The sequence below is a fragment of the Mustelus asterias genome, chromosome 10, assembly GCF_964213995.1.
Source record: "Mustelus asterias chromosome 10, sMusAst1.hap1.1, whole genome shotgun sequence".
Lineage (NCBI taxonomy): Eukaryota > Metazoa > Chordata > Chondrichthyes > Carcharhiniformes > Triakidae > Mustelus > Mustelus asterias.
The window spans coordinates 125,771,872-125,791,976 of NC_135810.1; the positions used below are offsets into that span (position 1 = coordinate 125,771,872).

The following is a 20,105-nucleotide window of genomic DNA, read 5'->3' on the forward strand; positions in this document are numbered from 1 at the left end:
TGCTACCGTGCCGCCCCTAACTGTGCTACCGTGCCTCCCCTCCACTGTGCTACCGTGCCGCCCCTTCCTCAGGAACCCCAAGGCAGGAACTGCCTTCAAAGAACAAAGAACCTCAGATCCTCAGGGACCTCACCTGTGTCCAATGAAGAGACAAAGATTTCCGTCAGAGGCCCAGCAATTACATCTCTTGTCTCCCTGAGCAGTCTAGGATAGATGCCATCAGGCCCTGGGGATTTTTCAGTTTTGATGTTACCTAAAAAACCTAACACTTCCTCCCTTGTAATGGAGATTTTCTCTAACGGGTCAACACCTCCCTCTGAGACACTCCCAGTCAACAAGTCCCTCTCCTTTGTGAATACCGATGCAAAGTATTCATTTAGGATCTCCCCTATTCCCTTGGGTTCTAAGCATAATTCCCCTCCTTTGTCCCTGAGAGGTCCGACTTTTTCCCTGACAACTCTTTTGTTCCTAACATATGAATAAAATGCCTTAGGATTCTCCTTCATCCTGTCTGCCAAGAATGTTTTGTGACCTCTTTTTGCCCTTCTAACTCCCCGTTTGAGTTCTTTCCTACTCTCTCTGTATTCCTCCAGAGCTCCATCTGTTTTCAGTTGCCTATGTCAGTGGTATCAGTATGCACCTCGACCTCTGACTCCTCTCCCTCCCACTTCAGGATTTCTTGGATACGGTCAGAAACATCCCCGATCCCGGCACCAGGGAGGCAAACCACCATCCGCGTTTCTCGACTTCCTCCACAAAAACGCCTGTCTGACCCCCTCACTGTAGAGTCCCCTATCACCACTGCCTTCAAAGAACAAAGAACAGTACAGCACAGGAAATAGGCCCTTCGGCCCTCCAAGCCTGTGCCGCTCATTGGTCCAACTAGACCATTCCTCCTCCTTTCCTTACCCTTCTGTGCTACAAGGCCGGACTCCACGCCGGAGGCACGACCACTGCTGCTTCCACCAGGTGGGCTGTCCACCCCAACATACCTTCTCCAAGGTATTCACATCCTTCCCAAAGTGTGGCACCCAGAACTGGCTGCAATATTCCAGTTGAGAGTGCATCAGGTTTTTATGCAAGTTTGACATAATCTCCTTGCTCTTGTGTTCCCTGCTGCTATAAATAAAGTCATGATGTGGAGATGCCGGTGTTGGACTGGGGTAAACACAGTAAGAAGTTTAACAACACCAGGTTAAAGTCCAACAGGTTTATTTGGTAGCAAAAGCCATACAAGCTTTCGGAGCTCTAAGCCCCTTCTTCAGGTGAGTGGGAATTCTGTTCACAAACAGGGCATATAAAGACACAGACTCAATTTACATGAATAATGGTTGGAATGCGAATACTTACAGCTAATCAAGTCTTTAAGAAACAAAACGATGTGAGTGGAGAGAGCATCAGGACAGGTTAAAGAGATGTGTATTGTCTCCAGACAAGACAGCCAGTGAAACTCGGCAGGTCCAGGCAACTGTGGGGGTTACAGATAGTGTGACATGAACCCAATATCCCGGTTGAGGCCGTCCTCGTGTGTGCGGAACACGAGGTGTTGTTAAACTTCTTGCTATAAATAAAGCCCAGGGTGCTGTATGTTTTATTAGCTGTGCTCTCAACCTGTCCTACCACCTTTAATGATTCATGCAAACATAGAAACATAGAAGATAGGAGCAGGAGGAGGCCATTCGGCCCTTCGAGTCTGCTCCGCCATTCACCTTGATCATGGCTAATCACAACTCAATAGCCTGATCCTGCTTTCTCCCCATAACCTTTGATCCCATTCGCCCCAAGTGCTGTATCCAGCCGCCTCTTGAATACATTCAATGTTTTGGCATCGACTACTTCCTGTGGTAATGAATTCCACAGGCTCACCACTCTTTGGGTGAAGAAATGTCTCCTAAATGGTCTACCCTGAATCCTCAGACTGTGACCCCTGGTTCTGGACTCCCCCCACCATCGGGAACATCCTCCCTGCATCTACCCTGTCCAGTCCTGTTAGAATTTTATAAGTCTCTATGAGATCCCACCTCATTCGTCTGAACTCCAGCTAAAACAATCCTAACCTCGTCAATCTCTCCTCATACATCAGTCCTGCCATCCCCGGAATCAGCCTGGTAAACCTTCGCTGCGCTCCCTCGAGAGCAAGAACATCCTTCCTCAGAAAAGGAGACCAAACCTGCACACAATACTCCAGGTGTGGCTTCACCAAGGCCCTGTATAATTGCAACAACACATCCCTGCTCCTGTACTCGAAACCTCTCGCAATGAAGGCTAACATGCCATTTGCACATTTACCCCAGGTTCCACTGCTCCTGCACCCCCTCTCGAGTTTCCCCTTTATTTTATTGTCTCTCCTCATACTTGTTTCTAAAATGCATCACTTCTCTGTGTTAAATTTGACCTGCCTGTGTCCTCCTCATTGTTTACTACATTCTGACTCCCATGTGGTATGGAAGCTCATTAATATCTATCTAAAGAAGCAGTGGTCTAAGCACTGGCCCCTGGGGAACCGCACTGTGTGTACCCCCTTCAGGCTGAAAAAACAGCAATTCACCACCACTTTGAGACCCGTGGCAAATTGTGTCCAGGCTGTTGCTGCCCTTTAACCCCCTGGGTTTCGATTATGTGAACAAATCTGATTTGTGAAACTTTATCAAAAGGCCTTTCGAAAGAGCCTGTGAGTCAGGAACTGTTTGTTCTGACACTGACCTCTCTGCTTCAGTGGGATCTTGTATTGTGTTTGTTTTGGAAAAGACGATGTTGACTGGCTATGTATATAATCCTCGGTTTTGGGCACAACACTCAGTCCAGGCACAGACCTGCTGAGTGACCATGAAGCTTCTATTGGGAGGATTGTGCCTGTCTTCGGCTCTCGCTCTCTGTCTCGCTTCCCCTTTGTGAGTATCCACATTTGTGCTGAGTTGTTGAGGATGTCATATGCTCAGTTATAGGCAGTCAAGTAGATGGCTCATAGAGTCTGCTATTGAGGCATACACCAGGATACAACCAGGGATACCTGGTTGTCTGAGTTAGAATCAAAGAGGTTTACAGCATGGAAACAGGCCCTTCGGCCCAACCTGCTCATGCCACTCAGTTTTTACCACTGAGCTCGTCCCAATTGCCCGCATTTGGCCCATATCCCTCTATACCCATCTGACCCATGTAACTGTCTAAATGCTTTTTAAAAGACAAAATTGTACCCGCCTCTACTACTACCTCTGGCAGCTTGTTCTAGACACTCACCACCCTCTGAGTGAAACCATTGCCCCTCTGGATCCTTTTGTATCTCTCCCCTCTCACCTTAAACCTATGCCCTCTAGTTTTAGAGCCCCCTACCTTTGGGAAAAGATATTGACTATCTAGCTGATCTATGCCCCTCATTATTTGATAGACCTCCATAAGATCACCCCTCAGCCTCCTACGCTCCAGAGAAAAAAGTCCCAGTCTATCCAGCCTCTCCTTATAACTCAAACCATCAAGTCCCGGTAGCATCCTAGTAAATCTTTTCTGCATTCTTTCTAGTTTAATAATATCCTTTCTATAATACGGTGACCAGAACTGTACACAGTATTCCAAGTGTGGCCTTACCAATGTCTTGTACAACTCCAACAAGACGTCCCAACTCCTGTATTCAATGTTCTGACCAAATTTAATTTAAATGAAAAAACTCACAGATGTTTAGTTCTGCACAGTTTCAATCCAGATTAAGAGATCAAATTGGCTTCATTTGAATTCTCGAAGAGAGTAAGATAGTGGACACATCAGAAAGTAGGGAGAGATTATTTCTCCTCTGGATTTTTTGCTCTGATGTGGCTGCCCACGAGGTGCATTTCTTTTGATCTATACCTGGTGCTGTAATTATATTGCTGGATATGTTACTGGATGATTAATCCAGAATTAGGGTGTGGTGAGAATGTGAATCTTAGTATCACAGGAACAGAAAAGGCTGGAAAATCTCAGCAGGTCTGACAGCCTCTGTGGGGAGAGAATCGAGCTAACGGATTTGTCACCCTGAGCTCCGACATCTAGACTAGGAAATTGCTTTTAGGAAAAGCAATGCAGACCAAGGTCAAGGGCAGCATTAACTCGCACTTGAGGAGAGATGGCATAAGCAGCATGTTCCATGTGTTTGAGTTCTTTGATGAGCTAACAGAGGAGACCAATGAAAGCACCACATAACAAACTGCCTCAGAGAATAGAAGCACGTGACATTACACACTCGCTCAGATGGGAAGAAGTAGTGGTTTTCTGACTGGGCAAAAGTACATAAAAGCATAAGAAATAGGAGCAGAGCCGGCCATTCAGTCCCTCAAGCCTGCTCCACCATTCAGCTAGATCATTGGTTGACCCACTCTGCTATCTCAACATCAATTTCCTGCTCAGACCCCATATCCTTTGACATGAGTGGGGTCCCAGGAATCGAACCCAGGCCCCTGGCGCAGCAATTCTAACCACTGTGCCACCGCTCCACTCATGGACCTCTATCTGGAGAACATCTTGGTTTCAGATAAAGCTCGGCACAACATCGTGGGCCGAAGGGCCTGTTCTGTGCTGTACTGTTCTATGTTCTATGTAACACAGCATTTCCTGAGGAGAGATTGCAGGAAATCTGGAAAAGAAGGTGAGAGAATGGAGAGGCCCAGTGGGTTAGCGCGGCTACCTCACAGCACCAGGGGGGGCACTGCGACCTCACAGCACCAGGGGCCTGGGTTCGATTCCTGGCTTGGGTCACTGTCTGTGCAGAGTCTGCACGTTCTCCCCGTGTCTGCGTGGGTTCCCTCCGGATGCTCCGGTTTCCTCCCACAGTCTGAAAGACATGTTGGTTAGGTGCATTGGCCATGCTAAATTCTCCCTCAGTGTTACCCGAACAGGCGCCGGAGTGTGGCGACTAGGGGAATTTCACAGTAACTTCATTGCAGTGTTACTTGTGACACTAATAAATTAACTTTAAAAAAGAAAGAGTATTTCCTGAGAACTAACTGCATTAAAGCAATTTGTTGTTTCATTCTAGGATGATGGGTCAGCAAAACATCACGCGCGGTGAGGTGAGTCAGCACCACCCACATCCCAGCATTCCAGGTTAGTGTCCACACTGCTGCCACCCTCGAGAAACAGGGGGAGACAGTTTAGCCGCTCAATCTAAGAACCAAGAGCAGGAGTAGGAAATCCAGCCCCTCCAGCCTGTTCAGCTATTCAATACGACCATGGCTAATATTGTCTTGGCTTCAACTCCACTTTCCTGCCCGTTCTCTATAACCCTTCAACCCATTACTAATTAAAAATCTCTCTATCTCCTCCTACCTATCCCAGCATTCACTGACGGCTGATCTGTGATCTAACTTTATGAACCCACCATTGTTAGGGAACTTGGGGAAATAAATAGTGGTGTCTTGAGGAGTGTACATATTACAGCGAAGGAAGTGCTGGAAGTCTTAAAGTGCACCAAGGTAGATAAATCCCCAGGACCTGATGAAGTGTATCCCAGGACGTTGTGGGAGGCGAGGGAGGAAATTGCGGGTCCCCTAGCAGAGATATTTGAATCATTGATAGTCACGGGTGAGGTGTCTGAACATTGGAGGGTGGCAAATGTTGTGCCTTTGTTTAAAAAGGACCACAGGGAAAAGCCTGGGAACTACAGACTGGTGAACCTGACGTCTGTAGTGGGTAAGTTGTTAGAAGGTATTTTGAGAGACAGGATCTGCAGGCATTTAGAGACGCAAGGACTGATTAGGGACAGTCAGCATGGCTTTGTGAGTGGAAAATCATGTCTCACAAATTTGACTGAGTTTTTTGAAGGGGTAACCAAGAAAGTAGATGAGGGCAGTGCAGTTGATGTTGTCTACATGGACTTTAGCAAGGCCTTTGACAAGGTACCACATGGTAGGTTGTTGCGTAAGGTTAAATCTCATAGGATCCAGGGTGAGGTATCTAAATGGATACAAAATTGGTTTGATGACAGAAGCCAGAGGGTGGTTGTAGAGAGTTGTTTTCCAAACTGGAGGCCTGTGACCAGCGGTGTGCCTCAGGGATCAAACTGGGTTCACTGTTATTTGTCATTTATATTAATGATTTATTTCAAGAAAAAATTAGTTACAGCTCTTGGGGCTAAAGGGATCAAGGGATATGGGGGGAAAGAGGGAATCAGGATATTGAATTCGATGACCAGCCATAATCAAAATGAATGGCGGAGCAGGCTCGAAGGGCCGAATGGCCTCCTCCTGCTTCTAGTTTCTATGTTTCTATGTAAGTTTCCACATATCGTCTCAGCCATTGCACCAGTTTAGCCTCCTTTCTTTTAGTGTCTATGATTTATTTTTCAGGTTCTCCTGATCGTTGTGATGGTCTCGGATTTGATGCAACCACCCTGGATGAGCAAGGAGTCACCTGGTTTTTCCGAGGTAAGACTTGGCAGCAGAGACCAGAGTCAGAAAGCAGAATTTCCTCACATGATATCCTCCCAGCCTAAGCAACACACCTCTGTGACTGTCTCCACATAATTGCTGTTCCCCATTTGCATGCATTACCAGCAAACTTTTTATTCAGCTAAAGCCAAAAACTAAAGAACAAAATATTGTAGAAATCCAAAATACAAACAAGCAATATGAACCAGGACTGGCAGTACCTCTGACAGAGTGTACCTCTGACAGAGTGTACCACTGACAGAGTGTACCACTGACAGGGTGTCCCACTGACAGGGTGTACCACTGACAGAGTGTACCACTGACAGAGTGTACCACTGACAGAGTGTACCACTGACAGAGTGTACCACTGACAGAGTGTACCACTGACAGAGTGTACCACTGACAGGGTGTACCACTGATAGAGTGTACCTCTGACAGAGTGTACCTCTGATAGAGTGTACCACTGACAGAGTGTACCACTGACAGAGTGTACCACTGACAGAGTGTACCACTGACAGAGTGTACCACTGACAGAGTGTACCACTGACAGGGTGTACCACTGATAGAGTGTACCTCTGACAGAGTGTACCTCTGATAGAGTGTACCACTGACAGAGTGTACCACTGACAGGGTGTCCCACTGACAGGGTGTACCACTGACAGGGTGTACCTCTGACAGAGTGTACCACTGACAGAGTGTACCACTGACAGAGTGTACCACTGACAGAGTGTACCACTGACAGAGTGTACCACTGACAGAGTGTACCACTGACAGGGTGTACCACTGATAGAGTGTACCTCTGACAGAGTGTACCTCTGATAGAGTGTACCACTGACAGGGTGTACCACTAACAGAGTGTACCACTGACAGGGTGTACCTCTGACAGAGTGTACCACTGACCGGGTTTACCACTGACAGAGTGTACCACTGACCGGGTTTACCACTGACAGAGTGTACCACTGACCGGGTTTACCACTGACAGAGTGTACCACTGACCGGGTTTACCACTGACCGGGTTTACCACTGACCGGGTTTACCACTGACAGAGTGTACCACTGACAGGGTGTACCACTGACAGATGTACCACTGACAGGGTGTACCACTGACAGAGTGTACCACTGACAGAGTGTACCACTGATAGAGTGTACCACTGACCGGGTTTACCACTGACAGAGTGTACCACTGACAGGGTTTACCACTGACAGAGTGTACCACTGACAGAGTGTACCACTGACAGAGTGTACCACTGACCGGGTTTACCACTGACCGGGTTTACCACTGACAGAGTGTACCACTGACAGGGTGTACCACTGACCGGGTTTACCACTGACAGAGTGTACCACTGACAGGGTGTACCACTGATAGAGTGTACCACTGACAGGGTGTACCACTAACAGAGTGTACCACTGACAGGGTGTACCACTGACAGAGTGTACCACTGACCGGGTTTACCACTGACAGAGTGTACCACTGACCGGGTTTACCACTGACAGAGTGTACCACTGACCGGGTTTACCACTGACAGGGTGTACCACTGACCGGGTTTACCACTGACAGAGTGTACCACTGACCGGGTTTACCACTGACAGAGTGTACCACTGACAGAGTGTACCACTGATAGAGTGTACCACTGATAGAGTGTACCACTGACCGGGTTTACCACTGACAGAGTGTACCACTGACCGGGTTTACCACTGACAGATGTACCACTGACCGGGTTTACCACTGACAGATGTACCACTGACAGGGTGTACCACTGACAGAGTGTACCACTGACAGAGTGTACCACTGATAGAGTGTACCACTGATAGAGTGTACCACTGACAGGGTGTACCACTGACAGAGTGTACCACTGACAGAGTGTACCACTGACAGGGTGTACCACTAACAGGGTGTCCCACTGACAGGGTGTACCACTGACAGAGTGTACCACTGACCGGGTTTACCACTGACAGATGTACCACTGACAGGGTGTACCACTGACAGAGTGTACCACTGATAGAGTGTACCACTGACAGGGTGTACCACTGACAGGGTGTCCCACTGACAGAGTGTACCACTGATAGAGTGTACCACTGACAGGGTGTACCACTGACAGGGTGTACCACTGACAGGGTGTACCTCTGACAGGGTGTACCACTGATAGAGTGTACCACTGACAGGGTGTACCACTGACAGGGTGTACCACTGACAGGGTGTACCACTGACAGGGTGTACCTCTGACAGGGTGTACCACTGATAGAGTGTACCACTGACAGAGTGTACCACTGACAGGGTGTACCACTGACAGGGTGTCCCACTGACAGAGTGTACCACTGATAGAGTGTACCACTGACAGGGTGTACCACTGACAGGGTGTACCACTGACAGGGTGTACCTCTGACAGGGTGTACCACTGATAGAGTGTACCACTGACAGGGTGTACCACTGACAGGGTGTACCACTGACAGGGTGTACCACTGACAGGGTGTACCATTGACAGAGTATACCACTGATAGAGTGACCAGGACCCAACCCACATACAAACTTATGGACATAATAGGGGAAGCTGGGTAGGTGACATTGAGGGAAATAAGACACTAGTTAGTCCTCAGCTGGAATATTGTGCACAGTTCTGGGTGCCTATAGGAAGGATGTGAACACATTAAAGATAGCGCGGAAGAGGTTTACAAGAATGGTTCCAGGGATGAGAAACTTCGGCTATGAGAATGGATTGGAGAGGGTGGGACTGTTCTCCTTGGAGAGAAGAAGACTAGGAGGAGATTAGATGTGTTCAAAATCATGACAGGGCTGGACAGAGCAGACAGGGAGAAACTGTTCCTGCTCGTAAAAGGATCGAGGATGAAAGGGCACAGATTTAAAGCAATTTTCAAAAGAAACAAATGTGATGGGAGAAAAGCTTTTTTCACTCGGCGAGTGGTTTGGGTCTGGAATTCACTGCCTGCGAGTGTGGTGGAGACAGGTTCCATCGAGGCGTTCAAGAGGGAATTAGATGATTATTTGAATAGAAACAATGTGCAGGGGTGCTGGGAAAAGACAGGAGAATGGAGAGCCAGTGCAGATACGATGGGCCGAATGACCTTCTTCTGCACTGTAACAATTCCGTGAATCTGTGGTATAGGGAGAAGGTGGGTGAGTGGGATTGAGGGATATGGGGAGAAGGTGGGATTGAGGGATACGGGGAGAAGCTGGGACTCAGGGATACGGGGAGAAGGTGGGATTGAGGGATACGGGGAGAAGGTGGGGAGGTGGGATTGAGGGATATGGGGAGAAGGTGGGATTGAGGGATACGGGGAGAAGGTGGGATTGAGGGATACGGGGAGAAGGTGGGATTGAGGGATATGTTGAGAAGGTGGGATTGAGGGATACAGGGAGAAGGCGGGATTGAGGGATATGTTGAGAAGGTGGGATTGAGGGATACAGGGAGAACGCGGGATTGAGGGATACAGGGAGAAGGTGGGATTGAGGGATACGGGGAGAAGGTGGGATTGAGGGATACGGGGAGAAGGTGGGATTGGGGGAGAAGGTGGGATTGGGGGATACGGGGAGAAGGTGGAGGAGTAGCATTGTTAATCAAGGATAGTTTAACGGCTGCGGAAAGGCACTTCGAGGGGGATCTGCACACTGAGGTAATATGGGCTGAGGTTAGAAATAGGAAAGGAGCAGTCACGTTGTTAGGAGTTTACTATAGGCCCCCAAATAGTAATAGAGTTGTGAAGGAAGAAATTGCTAAGCAGATTATGGATATGTGTGGGGGTCACAGGGTAGTTGTCATGGGGGACTTTAACTTTCCAAATATTGATTGGAACCTTTGTAGGTCAAATAGTTCGGATGGGGCAGTTTTTGTGCAGTGTGTGCAGGAGGGTTTCCTGACGCAATATGTGGATAGACCGACAAGAGGTGAGGCCACATTGGATTTGGTACTGGGAAATGAACCGGGCCAAGTGTTAGATTTGGTTGTGGGAGAGCACTTTGGAGATAGTGACCACAATTCAGTGTCTTTTGTTATTGCAATGGAGAGGGATAGGGCCGTACAGCAGGGCAAGGTTTACAATTGGGGGAGAGGTAATTATGATGCGATTAGGCAAGAATTAGGGGGCGTAAATTGGGAACAGAAACTGTCAGGGAAAGGAACTAATGAAAAGTGGAACATTTTCAAGGAACAAATACTGGATGTCCTTGATAAGTATGTCCCTGTCAGGCAGGGAGGAAATGGCCGAGTTAGGGAACCATGGTTCACGAAAGAGGTGGAATGTCTTGTGAAAAGGAAGAGGGAAGCTTATGTAGGGATGAGGAAACAAGGTTCAGATGGCTCGATTGAGGGTTACAAGTTAGCAAGGAATGAGCTGAAAAAGGGGCTTAGGAGAGCTAGGAGGGGACATGAGAAGTCCTTGGCGGGTCGGATCAAGGAAAACCCCAAGGCTTTTTACTCTTATGTGAGGAATAAAAGAATGACCAGGGTGAGGTTAGGGCCAGTCAAGGACAGTAGTGGGAACTTGTGTATGGAGTCAGTAGAGATAGGCGAGGTGATGAATGAATACTTTTCGTCAGTGTTCACCAAGGAGAGGGGCCATGTTTTTGAGGAAGAGAAGGTGTTACAGGCTAATAGGCTGGAGGAAATAAATGTTCGGAGGGAGGATGTCCTGGCAGATTTGAATAAACAGAAGGTCAATAAGTCCCCTGGGCCTGATGAAATATATCCTAGGATTCTTTGGGAGGCAAGGAATGAGATTGTAGAGCCTTTGGCTTTGATCTTTGGGTCCTCGCTGTCCACGGGGATGGTGCCAGAGGACTGGAGAATGGCGAATGTTGTTCCTCTGTTTAAGGAAGGGAATAGAAATGACCCTGGTAATTATAGACTGGTTAGTCTTACTTCGATGGTTAGTAAATTGATGGAAAAGATCCTTAGGGATGGGATTTACGACCATTTAGAAAGATGCGGATTAATCCGGGATAGTCAGCACGGATTCGTGAAGGGCAAGTCGTGCCTCACAAATTTGATAGAATTTTTTGAGGAGGTAACTAAGTGTGTTGATGAAGGTAGGGCAGTTGATGTCATATACATGGATTTTAGTAAGGCGTTTGATAAGGTCCCCCATGGTCGGCTTATGATGAAAGTGAGGAGGTGTGGGATAGAGGGAAAGTTGACCGATTGGATAGGTAACTGGCTATCTGATCGAAGACAGAGGGTGGTGGTGGATGGAAAATTTTCGGATTGGAGGCAGGTTGCTAGCGGAGTGCCGCAGGGATCAGTGTTTGGTCCTCTGCTCTTTGTGATTTTTATTAATGACTTAGAGGAGGGGGCTGAAGGGTGGATCAGTAAATTTGCTGATGACACCAAGATTGGTGGAGTAGTGGATGAGGTGGAGGGCTGTTGTAGGCTGCAAAGAGACATAGATAGGATGCAAAGCTGGGCTGAAAAATGGCAAAGGGAGTTTAACCCTGATAAATGTGAGGTTATTCATTTTGGTAGGACTAATTTAAATGTGGATTACAGGGTCAAAGGTAGGGTTCTGAAGACTGTGGAGGAACAGAGAGATCTTGGGGTCCATATCCACAGATCTCTAAAGGTTGCCACTCAAGTGGATAGAGCTGTGAAGAAGGCCTACAGTGTGTTAGCTTTTATTAACAGGGGGTTGGAGTGAATGTTCAAAGACTATTTCCTCGGGTGGATGGAGCTATTACAAGGGGGCATAACTATAGGGTTCGTGGTGGGAGATAAAGGAAGGATATCAGAGGTAGGTTCTTTACGCAGAGAGTGGTTGGGGTGTGGAATGGACTGCCTGCAGTGATAGTGGAGTCAGACACTTTAGGAACATTTAAACGGTTATTGGATAGGCACATGGAGCACACCAGGATGATAGGGAGTGGGATAGCTTGATCTTGGTTATGCTGCAACTGTACAGGACCTTGGTGAGACCACATTTGGAATATTGTGTGCCGTTCTGGTCACCTCACTATAAGAAGGATGTGGAAGCGCTGGAAAGAGTGCAGAGGAGATTTACCAGGATGCTGCCTGGTTTGGAGGGTAGGTCTTATGAGGAAAGGTTGAGGGAGCTAGGGCTGTTCTCTCTGGAGCGGAGGAGGCTGAGGGGAGACTTAATAGAGGTTTATAAAATGATGAAGGGGATAGATAGAGTGAATGTTCAAAGACTATTTCCTCGGGTGGATGGAGCTATTACAAGGGGGCATAACTATAGGGTTCGTGGTGGGAGATAAAGGAAGGATATCAGAGGTAGGTTCTTTACGCAGAGAGTGGTTGGGGTGTGGAATGGACTGCCTGCAGTGATAGTGGAGTCAGACACTTTAGGAACATTTAAACGGTTATTGGATAGGCACATGGAGCACACCAGGATGATAGGGAGTGGGATAGCTTGATCTTGGTTTCAGATAAAGCTCGGCACAACATCGTGGGCCGAAGGGCCTGTTCTGTGCTGTACTGTTCTATGTTCTATGTTCTATCAAGTGGGATTGAGGGATACGGGAAGAAGGTGGGATTGAGGGATACGGGGAGAAGGCGGGATTGAGGGATACGGGGAGAAGGCGGGATTGAGGGATATGAGGAGAAGGTGGAATTGAGGGATATGGGGAGAAGGCGGGATTGAGGGATACGGGGAGAAGGCGGGATTGTGGGATATGAGGAGAAGGTGGAATTGAGGGATACGGGGAGAAGGTGGAATTGAGGGATATGGGGAGAAGGTGGGATTGAGGGATACGGGGAGAAGGTAAGATGCAAGACTGGGCGGAGAAGTGGCAGATTGCCTTCAACCCAGATAAGTGTGTGGTGGTTCATTTTGGCAGGTCGAATAGGATGGAAGAATATAATCTTAAGGGTAAGACGCGTGGCAAAGTGGAAGAACAGAAGGATCTTGGGGTCTAGGTTCATAGGACGCTCAAAACGGTGTCGCAGGTAGAGGCTGTGGTTAAGAAGGTGTATGGATTACTGGCCTTCATCAATAGTGGAATTGAGTTTAGAAATCGGGAGATAATGCTGCAGCTGTATAGGACCCTGGTCAGACCCCACCTGGAGTACTGTGCCCAGTTCTGGTCACCTCATTACAGAAAGGATGTGGAAGCCGTAGAACGGGTGCAGAGGAGATTTACGAGGATGTTGCCGGGATTAAGTGGTATGCCTTATGAGGATAGGTTGAGAGAGCTAGGTCTATTCTCCTTGGAGAGGCGAAGGATGAGAGGTGACCTGATAGAGGTGTATAAGATGTTGAGAGGTATTGATAGAGTGGATTCTCAGAGGCTTTTATCCGGGGCTGAAATGGTTGTCACGAGAGGCCACATGTTTAGGGTGCTGGGGAGTAGGTACAGAGGAGATGTTAGGGGTAAGTTTTTCACTCAGAGGGTGGTGGGTGCGTGGAATCGGCTGCCGGTAGTGGTGGTGGAAGCGGATTCTATTGAGTCTTTTAAGAGACTTTTGGATAGGTTCATGGAGGTTAGTGAGATAGAGGGTTATAGATGAGCCTAGAAGGTAAGGAAATTGTTCGGCGCAACTTGTGGGTCGAAGGGCCTGTTTGTGCTGTAGCTTTTCTATGTTCTATGTTCTAAGGTGGGATTGAGGGATACGGGGAGAAGATGGGATTGAGGGATACGGGGAGAAGGTGGGATTGAGAGATATGGGGAGAAGGTGGGATTGAGGGATACGGGGAGAAGGCGGGATTGAGGGATACGGGGAGAAGGTGGGATTGAGAGATATGGGGAGAAGGTGGGATTGAGGGATACGGGGAGAAGGCGGGATTGAGGGATACGGGGAGAAGGTGGGATTGAGGGATATGGGGTGAAGGTGGGTAGGTGGGATTGAGGGATACAGGGAGAAGATGGGATTGAGGGATACGGGGAGAAGGTGGGATTGAGAGATATGGGGAGAAGGTGGGATTGAGGGATACGGGGAGAAGGCGGGATTGAGGGATACGGGGAGAGGGTGGGATTGAGGGATACGGGGAGAGGGTGGGATTGAGGGATATGGGGTGAAGGTGGGTAGGTGGGATTGAGGGATACGGGGAGAAGGTGGGATTGAGGGATACAGGGAGAAGGTGGGATTGAGGGATACAGGGAGAAGGTGGGATTGAGGGATACGGGGAGAAGGTGGGATTGAGGGATACGGGGAGAAGGTGGGATTGAGGGATACGGGGAGAAGGTGTGATTGAGGGATATGGGGAGAAGGTGGGATTGAGGGATATGGGGAGAAGGTGGGTAGGTGGAGTGATGACATATTAAAATGGTATCAACTCCTGTCAGACTTCTGGCTCCCTGAAGGATCTTTCTTTGACCTTTCCTATTCTTCCTTCGCATCTTATCCTTCTGTGACATCACCTGTAAACACAGTGTTTACACGGAAACTGATGGCACCCAACTCTATCTCACCACCTCTCAACTTCTCAACTCTTGCTAAATTATCAGACTATTTGTTGACACCCTGTACTCAGTGTGGTGAACCATAGATGGTGACCACTATGGGTACTTGTACATATGTTACTCTTGTTACTGTTGGAGTTAGGGTTGGGGTGTTCCACCTGTGATTATTGTTTATGTGGTACACTCCGTTCGGCTCCGCCTTCTTACAGGAGTATAAAGGTCACTGCTACTTCCTAGTAGCCCTTAGTCTGGGATAGTATTGTTAAGTAGTGTGCTCCAATCTTGTTGTGAATAAAAGCCTTTATTCCCGGGTACGTCCTAGCCTCCCGTGTGAATCAATCGCGCATCACTCAGGAAGATCAAAGTCCCCACCCTAGCAATCTACTCTTTCCCTCTTCCTTCGCTGTCTAAGATTAGGGCAGATGTTTGCAACCTTGGTGTCATATCTGATCCAAATCTGAGGAAGGATGTCCTTGCTATAGAGGGAGTACAGTGAAGGTTTACCAGGCTGATTCCTGGGATGGCAGGTCTGTCATATGAGGAGAGACTAAAACGGTTAGGATCATATTCACTGGAGTTTCGAAGAGTGAGAGGGGATTCAGAAAGAATGTTCCCTATGGTGGGGGGTCCAGAACTAGGGATCATAAGAACATAAGAACTAGGAGCAGGAGTAGGCCATCTGGCCCCTCGAGCCTGCTCTGCCATTCAATAAGATCATGGCTGATGTTTTCAGGGACTCAGCTCCACTTACCCGCCCGCTCACCATAACCATTAATTCCTTTACTGTTCAAAAATGTATCTATCCTTGCCTTAAAAACATTCAATGAGGTAGCCTCAACTGCTTCACTGGGCAGGGAATTCCACAGATTCACAACCCTTTGGGTGAAGAAGTTCCTCCTCAACTCAGTCCTAAATCTGCTTCCCCTTATTTTGAGGCCATGCCCCCTAGTTCTAGTTTCACCTGCCAGTGGAAACAACTTCCCTGCTTCTATCTTATCTATTCCCTTCATAATCTTATATGTTTCAATAAGATCTCCCCTAATTCTTCTGAATTCTACTGAATATAGCCCCAGTCTACTCAGTCTCTCCTCATAAGCCAACCCTCTCAACTCCAGAATCAACCTCGTGAATCTCCTCTGCACCTCCTCCAGTGCCAGTATATCCTTTCTCGAGTCAGGAGGCCAAAATTGTACACAGTACTCCGGGTGTGGCCTCACCAGCACCTTATACAGCTGCAACATAACCTTGCTGTTTTTAAATTCCATCCCTTTAGCAATGAAGGACAAAATTCCATTTGCCTTCTTAATTACCTGCTGCACCTGCAAACCAACTCCTTGTGATTCCTGCACAAGGACACCCAGGTCCCTCTGCACAGCAGCATGCTGCAATTTTTTACCATTTAAATAATAGTTATTCCTGTTATTCCTACCAAAATGGATGACCTCACATTTACCAACATTGTGCTCCATCTGCCAGACCCTCGCCCACTCACTTAGACTATCTATATCCCTTTGCAGACTTTCAGCGTCCTCTGCACACTTTGCTCTGCCGCTCATCTTAGTGTCATTTGTGAATTTTGGCACACTACACTTGGTCCCCAACTCCAAATCATCTATGTAAATCGTAAACAATTGCGGTCCCAACACTGATCCCTGAGGCACATCACCAGTCACTGATCGCCAACCAGAAAAACACCCATTTACCCCCACTCTTTGCTTTCTGTTAGTTAACCAATCCTCTATCCATGCTAATACATTACCCGTAACACCGTGCACCTTTATCTTATGTAGCAGTCTTTGGTGCGGCACCTTGTCAAATGCCTTCTGGAAATCCAGATACACCACATCCACAGGTTCCCCATTGTCCACTGCGCATGTAATGTTCTCAAAGAATTCCACCAAATTAGTCAAACATGACCTGCCCTTTATGAACCCATGCTGCTTCTTCCCAATGGGACAATTTATATCCAGATGTCTCGCTATTTCTTCCTTGATGATAGATTCAAGCATTTTCCCTACTACAGAAGTTAAGCTAACTGGCCTATAGTTACCTGCCTTTTGTCCACCTCCTTTTTTAAACATTGGCGTCACATTTGCTGTTTTCCAATCTGCAGGAACCACCCCAGAGTCCAGTGAATTTTGGTAAATTACCACTAGTGCATTTGCTATTTCTCCCGCCATCTTTATTAGTACCCTGGGATGCATTCCATCAGGACCAGGAGACTTGTCTACCTTTAGCCCCATTAACTTGCCCAACACTACCTCTTTCGTGATAATGATAGTTTCTAGGTTCTCACCTGCCATAGCCTTCCTGTCAGCAATTTTTGGCATGTTATTTGTGTCTTCCACTGTGAAGACCGACACAAAACACCTGTTCAATGCCTCAGCCATTTTCTCATTTCCAGTTATTACATCCCCCTTCTCATCCTCTAAAGGAACAAAGTTTACTTTAGCCACTCTTTTTCATTTTATATATTTGTAGAAACTTTTGCTATCTGTTTTTATATTCTGAGCTAGTTTATTCTCATAATCCATCTTACTTTTCTTTATAGCTTTTTTCGTGGCTTTTTGTTGACGTTTAAAGATTTCCCAATCCTCTAGATTCCCACTAATCTTTGCCACTTAGTGTTTTCTTTTAATTTGATATCCTCCTTTATTTCCTTAGATATCCATGGCTGATTATCTCTTTTTCTACAGTCCTTCCTTATCACTGGTATATACTTTTGCTGAGCACTGTGAAAGATCGCTTTGAAAGTCCTTCAAAATGGTCTATTATTTAAATGGTCAAAAATTGCAACATGCTGCTGTGCAGAGGGACCTGGGTGTCCTTGTGCAAGAATTCACTGTTCCTCAATTGTCCCACCATAAAGTTTTTGCTCCCAGTCTACCTTAGCCAACTCCTCCCTCATCCCATTGTAGTCTCCTTTGTTTAAGCACAAGACACTGGGATTGGATTTTATCTTCTCACGCTCCATCAGTATTTTAAATTCAACCATACTGTGATTGCTTCTTCCGAGAGGATTCCTAATTGTGATATCATTAATTATTCCCGTCTCATTACACAGGACCAGATCTGGGATAGTTTGCTCCGTCGTAGGTTCCATTGCATACTGTCCAAGGAAGCTATCGCGGATACATTCTATGAACTCCTCAAGGCTGCCTTGACCGACCTGGTTTGACTAATTGATATGTAGATTAAAATCCCCCATGATAATTGCTGTACCATTTTTACACGCATCAGTTATTTCTTTAGTTTATTTTTCGCCCCACCATGATGTCATTATTTGGTGGGCAATAATTCCCCCTTCAGTGACTTTTTCTCCTTACTATTTCTAATTTCCACCCAAATGGATTCAACCTTTTTTTCCATAGAACCGATATCATCTCTCGCTACCACCCTGATGTCATCCTTAAATATCAGAGCTACACCACCTCCCTTACCTTCCTGTTGGTCCCTCCAAACAGTTTGATACCCCTGGATATTTAACTCCCAGTCGTGACCATCCTGCAACCATGTCTCTGTAATGGCCAGCAAATCATACTCGTTTGCAATGATTTGTGCCGTCAACTCATTTACCTTGTTTCGAATGCTACGAGCATTCAGATAAAGTGCCCTTATGCTAGTTTTTGTACCTTCTTTTTGAATCCTAACACTTCCATTAGTAACATCTCCTGAGTTCTCCTTCCTTTTAACTTTTTTCCTGATTTTTGATGTAGTTGGAACCTTCTCCCCACATTTTGTCCTTGCTCCCTCCTTCTCGGACTCCTTACATAGGTTCCCATCCCCCTGGCATTAGTTTAAACCCTCCCCAGCCGCTCTAGCAAACACTCCCCCTAGGACATCAGGCCCAGTCCTGCCCAGGTGTAACCCGTCCAATTTGTACAGGTCCCACCTCCCCCAGAACCGGTCCCAATGCCCCAGGAATCTGAAACCCTCCTTCTGACACCATCTCTTCAGCCACGTATTTATCCGATATATCCTGTCATTTCTACTCTGACTAGTACGTGGCACCGGTAGTAATCCTGAGATCACTACCTTTGAGGTCCGATTTCTTAGCTTTCTTCCTAGCTCTCTGCATTCTGCTTTTAGGAGCTCATCCCTTTTTTTACCGATGTCGTTTGTACCTCTGGCTGTTCACCCTCCCTCTTCAGAATGTCCTGCAGCCGCTCCGAGACATCCTTGACCCCAGCACCAGGGAGGCAACATACCATCCTGGAGTCTCATTTGCAGCCACAGAAACGCCTGTCTATTCCCCTTACAATTGAATCCCCTATAACTATCGCACTGGCACACTTTTTACCCCTCCCCTCTGCAGCAGAACCAACCGTGCTGCAACGAGTTTGGCTGCTGCTGCTTTCCCCAGAGAGGTCATTCCCCTCAACAGTATCCAAAATGGTATATCTATTTTGCAGGGGAATGGCCACAGGAGATTCCTGCACTCCCTGCCTATCTCTCTTGCTCCGTCTGGTGGTCACCCATTCCCTTCTTGCCTGCGGAGTCTGAGCTTGCGGTGTGACCACCTCTCTATAGTTTGAGGATAAGGAGTAAACCTTTTAGAACTGAAGTGAAGAGAAATTTCTTCACCCAGAGGGTGGTGAATGTGTGGAATTCACTCCCACAGAATGTAGTTGAGGCCAAAACGTTGTCTGATTTCAAGAAGAAATTAGATATAGCTCCTGGGGCTAAAAGGATCAAGGGATATGGGGGGAAGGGGGAATCAGGATATTGAATTTTCTTGATCAGCCACGATCATAGTGAATGGCGGAGCAGGCTCGAAGGGACGAATTGCCTTCTCCTGCTTTTAGTTTCTATGTTTCTATGAATTGGGCTTTTGGCGGTGAATAAAGCTATCCATTTTCACCTCAATAATATCACCTGACTTCACCACTGACTCAGCTCATCCCCTGCTGAAACCCTCTTCATGCCTTTGTACCTCTCGACTCGACTATTAGCTCTGCTGCCATGCGCTTCATAAAGTTTTGAAAATCTATGGACTCAAAATGTTAACTGTGTTTCTCTCCTCATAGACGCTGCCAGACCTGCTGAGTTTCACCAGCATCCTCTGTTCTTGATTTAGATTCCTGCATCTGCAATATTTTGCTTCAGAAAGTTTTGATGTTTTGAGATTTAGAAAAACTGACTGTTCTCCCCATTGCTTCCTGATTAACAGATACGTTTGTGTGGAAAGGTTTCTTTGGTCCTGCTGACTTTATCATTAATACCTGGCCCCAACTGCCGAGTCACATTGATGCAGCATTCCGCATGCACCACAACAACTCCCCTGAACATCACGACAGGATGTTTTTCTTCAAGGTAGGCTCATCAGGTTACAGTATCCATGGTGAC

The 20,105-nt window shown here is 47.1% G+C and overlaps 1 protein-coding gene across 1 annotated transcript in view; it reads left to right on the top strand.

Moving 5' to 3' along the window:
• Nucleotides 1-2,750: 2,750 nt before the first annotated feature.
• Nucleotides 2,751-20,105, top strand: part of LOC144499960 (hemopexin-like) — a 47,008-nt gene continuing 29,653 nt past the window's right edge. Inside the window, exons 1-4 of the mRNA XM_078222691.1 lie at nt 2,751-2,891; nt 5,006-5,073; nt 6,315-6,392; nt 19,930-20,072. Coding sequence (XP_078078817.1) covers nt 2,827-2,891; nt 5,006-5,073; nt 6,315-6,392; nt 19,930-20,072 — 354 coding nt within the window. The 5' untranslated portion in view covers nt 2,751-2,826. The remainder of the gene's footprint in view (nt 2,892-5,005; nt 5,074-6,314; nt 6,393-19,929; nt 20,073-20,105) is intronic.